At 47.7% G+C, this 13,857-nt stretch overlaps 2 protein-coding genes across 5 annotated transcripts in view; one reads left to right on the forward strand and one right to left on the reverse strand.

Moving 5' to 3' along the window:
- RWDD2A (RWD domain containing 2A) overlaps nt 1-6,295 on the reverse strand; it is a 94,716-nt gene extending 88,421 nt beyond the window's left edge. Inside the window, exons 1-2 of one of the 2 annotated variants that reach the window (XM_039529891.1) lie at nt 6,157-6,295; nt 5,164-5,224 (exon numbers count right to left, since the gene is read on the reverse strand). The gene's annotated coding sequence lies outside the window, so the exon portion shown is untranslated. Of the gene's footprint in view, nt 1-2,057; nt 2,509-5,163; nt 5,225-6,156 lie in introns of those variants that run through there. The other variant, XM_039529890.1, reaches the window with a different exon arrangement.
- Nucleotides 6,252-13,857, forward strand: part of PGM3 (phosphoglucomutase 3) — a 16,175-nt gene continuing 8,569 nt past the window's right edge. Inside the window, exons 1-6 of one of the 3 annotated variants that reach the window (XM_039529886.1) lie at nt 6,252-6,363; nt 8,687-8,905; nt 9,887-10,071; nt 10,552-10,619; nt 11,654-11,787; nt 11,999-12,194. In XM_039529886.1, the coding sequence (XP_039385820.1) occupies nt 8,702-8,905; nt 9,887-10,071; nt 10,552-10,619; nt 11,654-11,787; nt 11,999-12,194 (787 nt within the window). In that variant the 5' untranslated portion in view covers nt 6,252-6,363; nt 8,687-8,701. Of the gene's footprint in view, nt 6,364-6,706; nt 6,728-8,228; nt 8,249-8,686; nt 8,906-9,886; nt 10,072-10,551; nt 10,620-11,653; nt 11,788-11,998; nt 12,195-13,857 lie in introns of those variants that run through there. The other 2 variants (XM_039529889.1, XM_039529888.1) reach the window with 2 other exon arrangements.

Genomic DNA, 13,857 nt, shown 5'->3' on the forward strand with positions numbered 1-13,857 from the left:
CATCTACACTGCAATAAAATAAAATAAAATAAAATAAAAAAAAAAGTCAGTGGCACTGAATCTTAGAGCCCAGGTCAATTGACTTGGATTCCCAGGGCTCCAGCTGCAGGGCTAAAAATTGCAGTGTAGGAGACAAGTATCAGAGGGGTAGCCGTGTTAGTCTGGATCTGTAAAAGCAGCAGAGTCCTGTGGCACCTTATAGACTAACAGACGTATCGGAGCATGAGCTTTCGTGGGTGAATACCCACTTCATCGGATGCATGTAGTTGAAATTTCCAGAGGCAGGTGTAAATGTGCAAGCAAGAATCAGGCTAGAGATAACGAGGTTAGTTCAATCAGGGAGGATGAGGCCCTCTTCCAGCAGTTGAGGTGTGAACACCAAGGGAGGAAAAACTGCTTTTGTAAGTGTAGGAGACCAGGCTCTGAGACCAACCCCCTTTCCAGGATTTTGGAGCCTTGGTTCCAGCACAAGCCCAAACATTTACACAGCAATTTTATAGCCCAGCAGCCTGAGCCTTGTGAACTAGAATCAGCTGACCCAGGGCTGCCACAGTTGTGCCCGAGGGTCTTTTATTGCAATGTATACATATCCTCAGACACCTTCCAAAAACTAACAGGATTGTGGAAGGAGCTGAAGTATTTTAGACTCACCAGGGTCTCCATGAAGAAGATGGGGAATCACCTGATAAACCAGGAATGCATATAAGCTGTTTATTATTCTTTGATTTGCCTTTGTTCTGAATAAACAGTACTTTGCTCTATGAACATTGTCCTGTTTAACCCTGTCATTCCCGCTCAGAGAACAGAACTGAAGGTGCTGAACTGAATTCACACCCACTGAGGTGATCAGAGTGAAATACAGGTTTGCAACTGAAGGCCTCAGTCTGGAGAATCATGGGATTCTGCCTTGAAAAAGTTGAGAGCTGGAAGCCTGAGTCCTAAGTGAGTGCCTTCAAGGAGACCACATTGGGGTAGAGGTGCATTAACTTAGGGACTGGGACAGTAGTAAATAGCTCAAAAACAAGCATTACAAACCCAAGAAATTCAGCATTAAGATTACACTTAAACTCAAATGTTATAATACAGAAATGCAGTTAATACACCTAAAGGAGCTGTAATTTTGTCCCCTAGTGACACAATGTAATAACCATTTTATTATGATTAAAACATTTTAATGCTTTTGGTCTCCAATTAAACTGATTTTTAAAGAGCTTTTAAAGAGGGTCTTCCCTCTCATATGTTCCCTCAATGATGCCACTAGAGTACAATACCATTTTTAAAATAATTTAACTCAAATTAGTTATTAAATTTACTTGTAAATACTCAAAACATTCATTCTGTATCCAAAATTAATTCTGTTGTAAAATTGGGAAGGAGATTCTGTAACTTTTCCACACCCAAACTGAATCCCTGCTTTTGTGCAAAATGCAACTCGTCCTTAGCTCTGGAGCTTAAATGGTGTTCCATAACGTAACATACTAAAAAAAAAAAAAGTTTAAAAAATTAAGAGTATAATCATGCAAAAAATTTAAGCACGTGCGAAAGTTTTCCCCATGTGTAAAGCTAAGAAAGGTTCTAAACCCAGGTGCAGCAGGAGTGTGAGCTCTTTGCCACCATCCATTACCCCACAATGGATTTGTAAAATCGCCTCCGACCAGACATGCCTCAATGTTCAGGTGCACACACAACAGCACGGTGTTGGCGAATGTTATCAAAACACTTAACGAGCCTTGGAGCTATAGGTAGCCGGGGACTCGACGGCGCCGTCTCTCTTCGTGAAAGACCCCGGAGAGCCAATGCAGATAAAACAAGCGTTTAAGGGACTATCAGCCGCGGGGCCGGGGCCGGGGCCGCAACCCTGCCCGGGGCCGCGCGTCACGGACGGAGAGGGCTGGCGCGGGGCGTGTGCTGCGGCCCTGTGCTCCCGCCACTCTGCCCTCCGGAGCCGCACCCAGCGCAGGGCGGCCCGGGAGCCGAGCCGCGAGCGGGCAAATGAACGTGAGCTGGGACGTCTCAGGGCGGCCCTCCCCCCCCGCATTGGGCGGGCCCAGGCTCACCAGCGGGGCCGGCCCGGGCCAGTCAGTCGAGCTCTGCTGGGTGCGCGCGAGGCCGGTCCGTTACCAACCAACGGCCGGCGCCCGCGAGCCGCTCTTCTCCCAGGCGCGCCCGCGGGCCTGGCTGAGGCGGCGGCCGAAGCCGGCTCAGCGCGGTCCTTCCTGCTCCGCTGAAGCCGGGGGAGGCGCCCCGCATGGACGTAACGCGGCAGGGGCTGGGGGCCTGTCCCGTTCCCCACCGGGCGCAGCAAGAACTGCTCGCGCCGCCAAAGCCCTCAGCCCAGGCGGGGCCGGGGCCGCTGGGGGCTCGCGCCAGACCGCGGTGGGGGCGGGGCTGTGGGTTACGCGAGCGCTGCGCGCCCCCAGCCGGCGGGCCGGGGCACAGCTTGGCTCGGGGGCAGGGGAGCCACGGAGCTCGCTGGCGAGACCCTAGGCCGGCTTCAGACCCTAGAGCACGGAGCGTGCAGCCCCGCTGACGGGCTCCTGGCCGCTGGTCCAGTGTGCGGAGCGGGGAAGGAGTTTGTCCGTTAATAAATGTAACCTTGCGAGCGCTCCAGGCAAAGCAACGGTTACAACAGGGGCGTTGCAAAGGAAACCTTGGCATGGAAATAGTCCTTGTTTTGCCCCCAAAGTTTTGCATTATGATGCGTTTAACTCTAAAAAAACACAAACTGGGCATGTCTCATAGTCGTTGGTTTGCTGAACTTAAGGGGCAACTACATAATTGTAATCAGTGCTGCAAAGCACTGCAAATGTGTAACCCATTTTGCGGATGGGGAAGCAGCAGCAGCATAGAGAGCGATTTTTGCACAAGTTTCCACAAAGTCAGCTTCAAAGCTAGGAAGAGCACTGACCCAGACTGCCACCCAGTCCACTGCCCTGGACCCACAACCTCTTCTAACTGAACACCCAAGGAAGGATTCACTGGGTCTGGTTACATTTGGAAACGTTTTGGCTACTTTAAGAGCTCAGACTAGATCAGTGGTTCTCAACCAGGAGTACACCTATCCCTGGGGTACACAGCAGTCTTCCAAGGGTACATCAGCTCATCTAGCTATTTGCCTAGTTTTACAACAGGCTACATAAAAAGCACCAGAGAGGTCAGTACAAACTAAAATCTCATACGAGAAAGTAAGCAATTTTTCAGTTATAGTGTGCTATGACACCTCTTTTAATGTCTGATTTTGTAAGCAAGTAGTTTTTAAGTGAGGTGAAATAAGACAGATCAGACTCCTGAACGGGGCACAGCAGTTTGGAAAGGGGTTGAGAACCACTGGACTAGATAATCAAGGAGGACGTGTATGGCTTTACAATCTATTCATTGATAATTTAAGACTTTGTTGGGTGTGTATTCAACATTCTGGTGCACTCTTTTCTATGGCATTCTGTATACGCAATGCTTAATAAGGGATAAAACTTTCTAGAAACCTACTAGAGGACAATCTCAGGTAGCACATTGTGTATTGCAACATCTATATCTCTTCTAGGTAGTATTTTATTCTTTGGAAATAGTTTATTATATTCAAATAAAGAATGTCACACAAAACAGATACACCTCTACAGATAGTAGGAACAGCATACAAGAGGGTGAAAATTTAGAAGTCTGTGTGAGATATCAGCCCAAACCTATTTATTGTAATTAAATGAGTTATGCAGGACACAGATTCACCAGTAGATTCAGATCTCTGCTGGGAGAAGTCTCACCATTTATCTCTCCCTCTTTGAGCACATCCTTTTCCAGTTTATAACATCAAGAAATTAAATTTTCTTCCTCTTTTCTGTATCTTGACAAAGCATTATGAAAAGCTAAGATGCCTGATGACCCTCAAAGCTTTTGTTTCAGATTCGCTGCAAACTCATGCAAACCACTACATCAACGTCACATTTTCCAGGTTTCTCCACAACCACAATTGTTAGAAACGTCCTTAAAATAATAATAAAATGAAAGTTTAAATTATTACTTGACTCCAAGAGCTGGGGCTTTACACCAAACATTCCAAAAATGACTATAACTTCAGGTGAGTTTGCAACAAGTCTGAAATGATTTGCTTTTTGTATGGATTATAATCTTCTCTCAAAGTCTGAAATGTGATGAAGAGAATTATCCACCTCCCCCGCAATGCGGTGTATGTGCAGCAATGGGGAACAGAGGGCTTGGATCAGGGGTGGGCAAACTTTTTGGCCTGAGGGTCACATTGGGGTATGGAAATTGTATGGCGAGCCATGAATGCTCATGAAATTGGGGGTGGGGGTGCGGGACAGGATGAGGGCTCTGACTGGGGGGGTGCAGGCTCTGGGGTGGGGCCAGAAATGAGTTTGGGGGGTGGGGGTGAGGGCTCTCAGGCGGGGCAGGGATGAGGGGTTTGGGGTGCAGGAAGGTGCACCGGGCTGGGACCAATAGGTTCAGAGGGCAAGAAGGGGATCAGGGATGGGGCAGGCTGTTGGGGTGGGGAGGAGGTGAGGGCTCTGGCTGGGGTGCGGGCTCTGGGGTGGGGCTGTGGGGTACAAGAGGGGGCTCTGGCCAGGGATCAAGGAGTTTGGAGGGCAAGAGGGGGATCAGGATGCGGCAGGGGATTGGGGCACAGGGGGAGCTCTGGGGTCTGGGCACTTACCACAAGCAGCTCCCGGAAGCATGTCCCCCTCCGGCTCTGAGGCATGACCAGGCGGCTCTGCACGCCGCTCCATTTGCAGTCATCTCCCATGCAGCTCCCACCTGGCCACGCCTGTACACACTACGTAGGAGCCGGAGGCGGGTCATGCCGGCTGATTCCTGGGAGGCATGCGGAGGGGGGTAAGCTCCTGACCCTGCTCTCCAGCTGAGGGCCAGATTAAATGGTCTGATGGGCCGGATGTGGCCATAGTTTGCCCACTCCTGGGCTTGGATCATCCCCATCTTGTCAGCTAAGTCCGTTTCAACACTGGTCAGCTACTGCCTACCCTGGAGGACAGAAATGCTGCAGGAGACACTTAATAGAAGGAACTGTCAACAGTATTACCAACCCAAAAGTGTCCAAAACTCATGAGTAGAACACTGTGTTTTTTCAAAAATGCTAAATGACACACCATAAAATGAAAACCATCTGTTCAAATGATATAAAATGAAACTCACCCAGCAGCAGTGGATTCTATCCAAGGGGCTGGGTCCAGCTTCTCGGTCTGGGTGTTGTGACCTGCCGCACAGAGACACAGCACCATTTAGGTTTTGGTCCAGCTTCCCCAGTGACAGGGGTAGCTAGGCCAAACTTGATTGAGAGGCACTGTGATCCCATCTGCCAGATTGCAATGCCGGGAGTGAAGAAGTGGGCCCAACACCACAAGACAGGAGTCACCATTGCAGGTTGAGGTACTCTGCAACCACCTGCCCATGGCCTACACCACTCCCCTCCCATCCTCCCACCCAAAGGACAGAACCTGACTCACCCATTCCCAGGGCCCCCTCAACAACAGGGGGACCCAGGGCCGGGCACTCGGGCAGCTCAGCACCGGCACACCCCCTGCGGGGGGAGGGGATGCACTGCAGGGGCGGGGAGGAGGCGGGCGGTGCTGGTGACGGGAGCGCGGCCAGAGGGCTCAGGAGGAGCACCGCACAGCTGGCCGGAGAGAAGCAGCGCTTTGAAGGGAAAACCGCCTCTTCTCTTCGGCTGCCCCTGCTCCTCCTGAGTCCTCCGCCCATGTTCCCAGGGTCACATTCCGAAAGGGGCTGCGGGGGTAGATGGGGGTAGGGTCCCAGGGGGGCAGTTAGAGGCAGGGGGTCCTGGGAGGGGGCAGTCAGGGGATTGGGAGGGGGTGGATGGGGGGCTCCAGGGGGCGGTTAGAGGCAGGGGGTCCTGGGAGGGGGCAGTCAGGGGACAAGGAGCAGGGGGGTTGGATGGGTTGGGGGTTCAGAGGGGGGTAGTCAGAGGTGGGAAGGGGGGGGATGAGACACAGACTGCTTGGGGGGGGGGGCACAGCCTTCCCTACCCAGCCCTCCATACCGTTTCGCAACCTAGATGTGGCCCTCAGGCCAAAAAGTTTGCCCACCCCTGCCCCTACGACCGGTAGGGGCCTCCCAACCCCGTCCCACGAGTAGCTTCCCGCTTAACCCCGCCCCGCCCTGGCTAACCTCCCGCGGATAGAGAAGGTCTCCAGGCGGGGTATCACTGGGCGGATGGAACGCTCAGGTAAGCAACGCTCGGGGGCCTGCGAGCTGCCGCGCTCTGATTGGCTACGCGCGGCGTCAGGGGGTGTGGCTACGCGTGAAGCGAGGAAGGGGCGTGTTGGACCGTCTGGCCGCTGAGAGCCACGTCGGCAGCTGCTGGGGGTGCCGCAGGTAGGCGGGTCTGCGCTGTTGCCGGTGCTCGGCGCTCTCGGGGCCCGGGGACGTGGTTTGCTGGGCGGGGCGGCGGGGTCTCCGTCCTGGGCGAGCTTTGGGGAGGGCGGCAGGGTCACGTGGCAGGGATGGGCCCCTTGCCCTGGGAGTAGGGCTGGTCTGTGCTGGGTGTGTGCTCCGTGGGGTGGCGGGGGGCGACTAGTTGCTACCAGCTCTGCGGAGCGCCAGACAGGCTTCTCTGTGCTTCCCTCACTCTGGTAACTGTTCCGGAAAGTTTTACCTTCTGCCGTTAAAACTGTCCTGCTTGGTGTGAGCCCACCGTGGGGGAGCAGGGAGGGAACAAGGTCTCTCCTGCACTAATGAGGTAGGGTTACTATATTTCAAGTTCCCAAATAGAGAACAGTGCCAATCACACAGGTGCCGGCTTTCTTCTCTCCAGGGAGTGCTCTGCCCCTTTCTCCAAGGACTCCGCCCCTTCCTGCCCACTGTGTACCCTGCCTCCACTCTGTCTCTTCCCACCCCCAGCACCTCCACGCCTGCTGCAGAAGGTGCTGAGCACAGTGGAATTGGTGCCTGTGCTGCCAGGGGGAGGAGAGGAAGAGGGTCCAGTTTATATGGTAATACCATATCATACCACCCTTACTTGTGTGCTGCTGCTGGCCACAGCACTGCCTTCAGAGCTGGGCACCTGGCCAGCAATTGCCATTCTCCGGCGGTCCCACTCAAAAGGCAAGGAAAAAGGACGAGTGAGGAAAAATGAAGGCTGTTTGCATTTCAAAAAGCCATTTGAATGGAGAACCAAAAAAGAAGTTATGTCCAGGAAAACCTGGACATATGGTAACCCTATATTGAGCAGTGGTCTCCTGTCTCCCATGTGCCAGTTATGGTAGCCTGCATCACCCAGTAGTTAAATTTCGAAGGAGCACCCTCTTGCTGTCTCCCATAAACATGTACAAGGCCACCTCCCTGATTTCTGTTCCCTTCTTAAAATTCTCCTCTGCTGTGATGTGTACAGAAAAGTCAACAATGGAGGCAACTTCTGTGCTGTTATCCCTGTCATGCTTAACATTACTGTTCCATTGTTACTTTGTATTCTGTTTGTCTGTCAGTTGAACCCGCCTGTTGTTTCTTGCCTTATTCTCAGGCCATATCTACGCTACACTTTCGTCGTCAAAACTTTTGTCACTCGGATGTGAAAAAAACACACCTCTGAATGACGGACAGTGCCAGTGTGCACAACCCTTAAGTCCCTGGGAGATGCTTTCCTGGCAACAAAATCTACTGCCTCTCAGGGTGGTTTTATTTTGTTGCTGGGAGTACACTGCACACCTTACAATGGCATGGTTGCAGTGGCATGGTCACGCTGTTGTAAGGTGCACAATGTAGACATAGCCTTACTTGGTAACAGGGCTTCGGAGCTAGGCTCCGGCTCCGCTCCAGCTCCGGGCAAAAACCTACTGTTCCAGAGCTTATCCGCGTTCCAGCTCTGGGCTCCGCTCCAAAGCCCTGCTTGGTAAGGTCTTTGGAGCAGGGATGCTTTTGGTTCTGTGTTTGTACAACACCTAATGTAGTGGAGCCCTGATCTATGGTTGGAGCCCCTAAGAATCGCCACAATACAAACAGTTATTTTGCTTGGATATTAAAAGAAGAAAAGCAAGTAATAGACTTTACATGGTTGGAGTATGTTGGGGAAGGAAATCTGGGAGTTTGGCCTGGTGTTGCAGCCAAATAACCTCTGCCTGCTGTTGTCTGGAATAGGAGACACTGTCTCTCCCTGCCACTTGCACTAGGGCCACTGGACCAGTGCAACTGAGGATCGCCCCCTTGGCCCAGTCTCTTCCTCTCTGTGCACTGGCCTGTGGGGCTGGCACAGACTCTCTTTAAGGTATGTAGGTTATGTGGGGGCTCCTTCCCAGGCTATAATGCTGGTGTTTCCTCTGCAAACCCATCATTAGCTTGTGGGATGTGAATGTCTTTGTGTGGACCCTCTACATGGGATTAATTTCAATTCACATATCTAATAACCCTGACTCTAACAATAGCGAAACTAAAAAAAACCCCTATATTGCATGAACATATGTAGACTTAACTTAAACTCTTGAGTGGTTTTCCTCAAGATTAAGTTGCTGTTTAAAATATATTTTTACTACACAAATAAACATCCTTAAAAGCGAAAAGCTTTTTCATATAAATGCTACTTGTTTCTGTCTCTCTTCTGAGACTTATTCTTGTCTGGTTAGTTCAATATATCTGTGGATTTACAAAGTGTAATATGAGAAGTTTATTATGGTGATTTTAGCCTTTACTAATAACATCTCTACAGTTTCCTTCTATAGAAATGGATTTTGAGGCAGTTGCAAAGTACTCAGCATTACACCTGAAACCAGCTGGACTTAGCCTTCAGTATGGAACTGCTGGATTTCGTACCAAGGCAGGACATCTTGATCATGTTATGTATCGCATGGGTTTGCTGGCAGTACTAAGGTCCAGGCAGACCAAATCTACTATTGGAGTCATGGTTACAGCATCTCACAATCCTGAAGTAAGAATGTTTCTGATTGTATTCTTAAAAAAAGGAAAATTGACTCTCCTTTGGCTGATATCATCTATCTCTAAGCTGGCAGAGACTGAAAGCATTTAGAAGCCAGATCATGTGAACACTTGTGCTTAATTTAAGTATGTGAAAAGTCCCATTGACCACAAATAACACTGATTGCATGCTGGAAGCTACTTTGCCACACAAAGTCATACCCCCATTATTGCTTGGAGGGAAGAAAAAACTACACTTTGGAAGGAAAACTGTTACAATACAGGACCTTATGAGCATGAGAAGCTGATAGTACATCTGAGGGAGAGCAAACCCTTTCAGCAAATTCTGAATATATTTTTTTTTTTAAGTTGACTTTCAAGAAGCAACGGTTATAAGTGGAGTCTTTGCTTCATTTATCTGCTGCTCTTAGGATATTTCAGGCTACGGAATCACTAAGCCTGTCACTTTGATACCAGAAGTTTTACAGAACTGCCTGAAAAATAGTGACTTAATATTTTGATATTACTGATTTCAGCTGTGTTGGGTATTTGTTTGGTAGCTTTTATTAAGAACACTTTAGGCCTAAATGAAGCCATAATGATGTATCTATATCGGGGTAGGCAACCAATGGCACGTGTGCCGAAGGCGTCACGTGAGCTGATTTTGAGTGGCACTCACACTGCCTGGGTCCTGGCCACCACTCCGGGCAGCTCTGCATTTTAATTTAATTTTAAATGAAGTTTCTTAAACATTTTAAAAACCTTATTTACTTTACATACAACAATAGTTTAGTTATATAATATAAACTTATAAAGATACATTTTAACATTTGTAGAAGGTATTACAGAAACCTTAAATTAGAGTGAATAAATGAAGACTCGGCACAGCACTTCTGAAAAGTTGCCGACCTCTGATCTATATTTATCTTCTGTCTTTAAAGAGACTCTGCTGGGTTTCTGACTTTTAGACTTAATACATTTATTTTCTTCTAAGGAAGACAATGGTGTAAAATTGGTTGATCCTCTGGGTGAAATGTTGACCTCTGCCTGGGAAGAATATGCTACATGCCTAGCTAATGCAGAAGAGCAAGAAATACAGAGCATACTGACTGAGATCTGCCAGAAAGAAGCAGTGAAACTGCACCAATATGCCTCAGTTTTTATTGGTAGAGACACCAGGTAATTGTAAAATGATATAGATATATTTATATATTGACTGTATTGAACTACCAAAGTTGCATTCACAGGCAATTATCTCTGCTGGAATTTCTGTGCATAGAATGCAAGACTCTGTAAGGGCAGCACAGCACACTTCACATGTTTCATTTTAAATCTACCTGTTACGATAACTTGTTTAACTCTCCACACACAATATACTTCTTGGGCCTAATCTAGTGTCCACTGAAGCGGATGGAAGGACTTCTTTTGATTTCAGTGGGCATTAGATTGGGCCTTTTAGTGTTAGTGATACTATTACTACATCAGCTTCCCAATCTTTATGTAATTATCTTAATGTCGCATGGGAATCTGATTCTGCATTGGGATCCATGTTGGCGGACTTCTCCACCTGTGCAGATCTCCCCAAAGGAGTGAGGCCTAGATTTGTATTTCTGCATAGTGTTTGCTTAAAAAATAGTGATTGTATTTATTCTTTTTCAGACCTAGCAGTGAGAAACTTTCACAATCAGTAATAGATGGTGTATCTGCACTAGGTGGTCAATATCATGGTATGTTGACATTTAACCTTATTCTTTATATTTGAAGTTTTCATGTAAGTGTGAAATATAACATAGACCCAAAGTTGTAGCTCAGATGCCATTTCCATCTAGTGAATGTGTGTTTTGGGATGATCTTAACATAAGAGGCTACTTCTTTATACAAGTTTACTAGAAAGTGGCTTTTTTTGTTTGTTTTTATTTTTTCCCCAGATGGGTTTCTTGCAAAATATTTCCTATAATACATATGATAGTAAATATTGTATGTCTCTAAATATGAGTCAAGGTGGGTGAGGTAGTATCTTTTATAGGGCCAACTTCTTATGGCGAAATATAAGCTTTCGATCTACACAGAGCTCCTCTTTTGAAGGTGCTCCCAGGCTCATCATTTAAATGTGGTGTGACACCTTGAAAAGACTAACCTGGGAATTCATAACTTTGCCAGACACTAAAAATTATGGTCTTTCATTAGTGTCTTTGTTGTGATAAAACTGTAATAATCTGTAACCCGCTAACAGCCCCCTACACACACTACTTTTGTCCCATGACTGCAGGGATGCTAACAGTTCACTTCACCTTGTTCCATCTCTTAGAATATTTAACTACTTATACTAAGCAATCTGTTCCACCTTGTATTTAGCTGTTACAATCTGAGGGCTTGTCTGCACTTAAAACACTACAGCAGAAATCAGTAGCAATTCAGTGTGGACGCTACCTATGCCAGGGGGAAAGATTCTCCATCTAGCACTGTTTACACGGAGACTTAGGTCCACTTAACTGTGCTGCTCAGGAACATGGATTTTTCATACCTTTTGACAGACATAGTTAAACCGTCCTAATTTTTTGATGTAGAGCGGGCCTGAGGACCTTTCCCCAGACCTGAAAGAGATGAGCTTTTGAGCTCTTCATCAACAGAAGTTAGTCCAATAAAAGATATTACCTCAGCCACCTTGTCTCTTCAATATTTTGGGACTAACATTGTGAACAACAATCTAAACAGGAATTACTCTTCTGTTCTTTTAATATTGTGACTTGTTTTATATTAGATTATGGTCTGGTAACAACACCACAGCTGCATTACATGGTCTGCTGTCAAAATACTCAAGAGCAGTATGGGAAGGCAACAGTGGAAGGTTACTACCAGAAACTATCCAAAGCTTTTGGGGAGCTGACAAAACAAGTGAGGGCTGTTACATTCTCACTAAATAATTCATTGCTTATATTCATGTAAATGTGAAAACTGGATATCTTCTGTGTACAAGTTAAAAAATGGCTCAGAACACTTCAGACCTGCTTGTCCCCTGGTGTGGGGAATTGAGAGAGCTATTGGGTTTTTATCCAAAATATTATAGTTCACTTTAACACCTCTCCTTCCCTTCTCTTGTGTGAAGGCTTCCAGCTCTGGAGATGACCAGATGTGTCTGAAGATAGATTGTGCAAATGGTATAGGAGCCCTGAAACTAAAAGAAATGGAACGTTACCTTCCAAAGAAACTGTTAATTCACTTATATAATGATGGAACCAAAGAGAAACTCAATCATTTATGTGGTGCAGACTTTGTGAAAGTTCATCAGAAACCTCCTCTGGGTATGTAATCTGCAATCTAAATCTTTTAACCCTTTTAGAATGCAAATTCTGTTAAGAAGCCTTCTCAGCAATAGCTTTCAAAGCACAGGCCTTAGCACGGAAATATAGTGACACATGACTTAACCAGAAAGAGGTGACTGATCTTTGTGGAACTCCTTGATGATTTACAGCATTTAAAGTGATAACAGATTATTCTAAGCTTAAAGGCCACCAGAGTAAATTTACACACGTCCTGCCAATCCAAAGTGAATGAATGTAACTAAGAGAGCACCAGAACTATGGCAGACAGAGTATTTCTGAAGGATTTTAAGGAACGGTTGGGATAAATGTTATCCTGTCACTATCTGACTCAGGCCTGTGAAGAGATGACTTAGCCCAAATTCATGCAAGGTGCATAAAATAAAATTATGGGTTACAACGTCTAAAAATTGAGAGAGTGACTAGACTTGAGGAATGTGTTCCTAAGGCTATGCTGTTTTTCAGCTTGAGAACCATCCTCCTTCTCTGGAGTTGCTAGCTCATGGTGAACTCCAGGCTGCTGCTTCAGTCCTCCTTGTAAAATTTCTCTTGCTGACTCAGTTTCTGTTGGTTTGGTTTGTTTGGAACTATCAACTGGGGAAACAGCAGGAGGCTACCTCTGTAGGTCTGACTTCCTGGGCTGCAGGTATAATAGTCCAGGGGAGGCTCTGTCGCCACTGGACACCCGTTTGCAGGGTTTGGGGGGGAAGTTTTTTTTGTTATGCCCCGTGCAGGTTCTGGAGTGGCTGAGGAGGTGGTACATGTGATTCACCATCCTGGGTTCATCAGTAATCTCCCTGGACTCCAGAGAGATTACTGATGAGCCCAGGCAGCTGAGTAGTACATTCTGCCTCCTCAGCAGCTCCAGAACCTGCATGGGGCATATCAAAAACTGCTTCAATCGAGAGGGAAAGGCTTTTTCCCTGCAGTGGCTTGGGGTCTGGGGAGGCGTCTCAGGGCTCTTTCGGGCAGGTGGGGTGGGGGGCTCGGGGTTCCAGCCAGCCTGGGGTTCTGAGGGGGAGGCACTCAGGCCTCTGGCTGAGGGGGAACTCGTGGCTCTGGCCATGGGGGGAGAGGAAGGTGATCTCAGGGCTCCAGCTGTGGGGTGCGGGGGAGGAGGCATGGGCAGAAGGGGTGAATCCAGGGGGCTAGCCTTTCCTAAGGGTGGCTCCAACCATTGCCCATGTGTGACTTTTATATTAGCCACTGCTGGGATTGCCATAGCAGCCACTGTCTGGGAGCGGGTGGCTATTTCAGATGCAGAGTGTAGCACAAGCTGGGGAAGCAAAGCTATTGCCACTTCGTAGGGTAAGGTGCCTCTTCATCCATAGGCTGAAATTAAGGCCATGGTTTTCAAACCGGAGTGACTTAAGTTAGGAGTGTAAATCCAGAATTAGTCACCTGATTTCACTGAAGTGCTGAGTGTTTACAACTCCCTGTTGAAATCATTAGGAACACAGAAGGCACAGTACCTCTGAAACTCAGGCCACTTTTGTTTAGGTGGCTAACTGGATGTACGTTCCTATGTCTTTAGTTGTTCACATTCAAGCTTTGGTCTAAGGTTTTTCCAGGCCACTGGGACATGCTAATTTATCTGCCAGCTGCAATTGCACTGCCTCATTCAGGTGTCAACTTACTTGAGAGA

This window comes from Mauremys reevesii, linkage group 3, assembly GCF_016161935.1.
Source record: "Mauremys reevesii isolate NIE-2019 linkage group 3, ASM1616193v1, whole genome shotgun sequence".
Taxonomy (NCBI): Eukaryota; Metazoa; Chordata; order Testudines; family Geoemydidae; genus Mauremys; species Mauremys reevesii.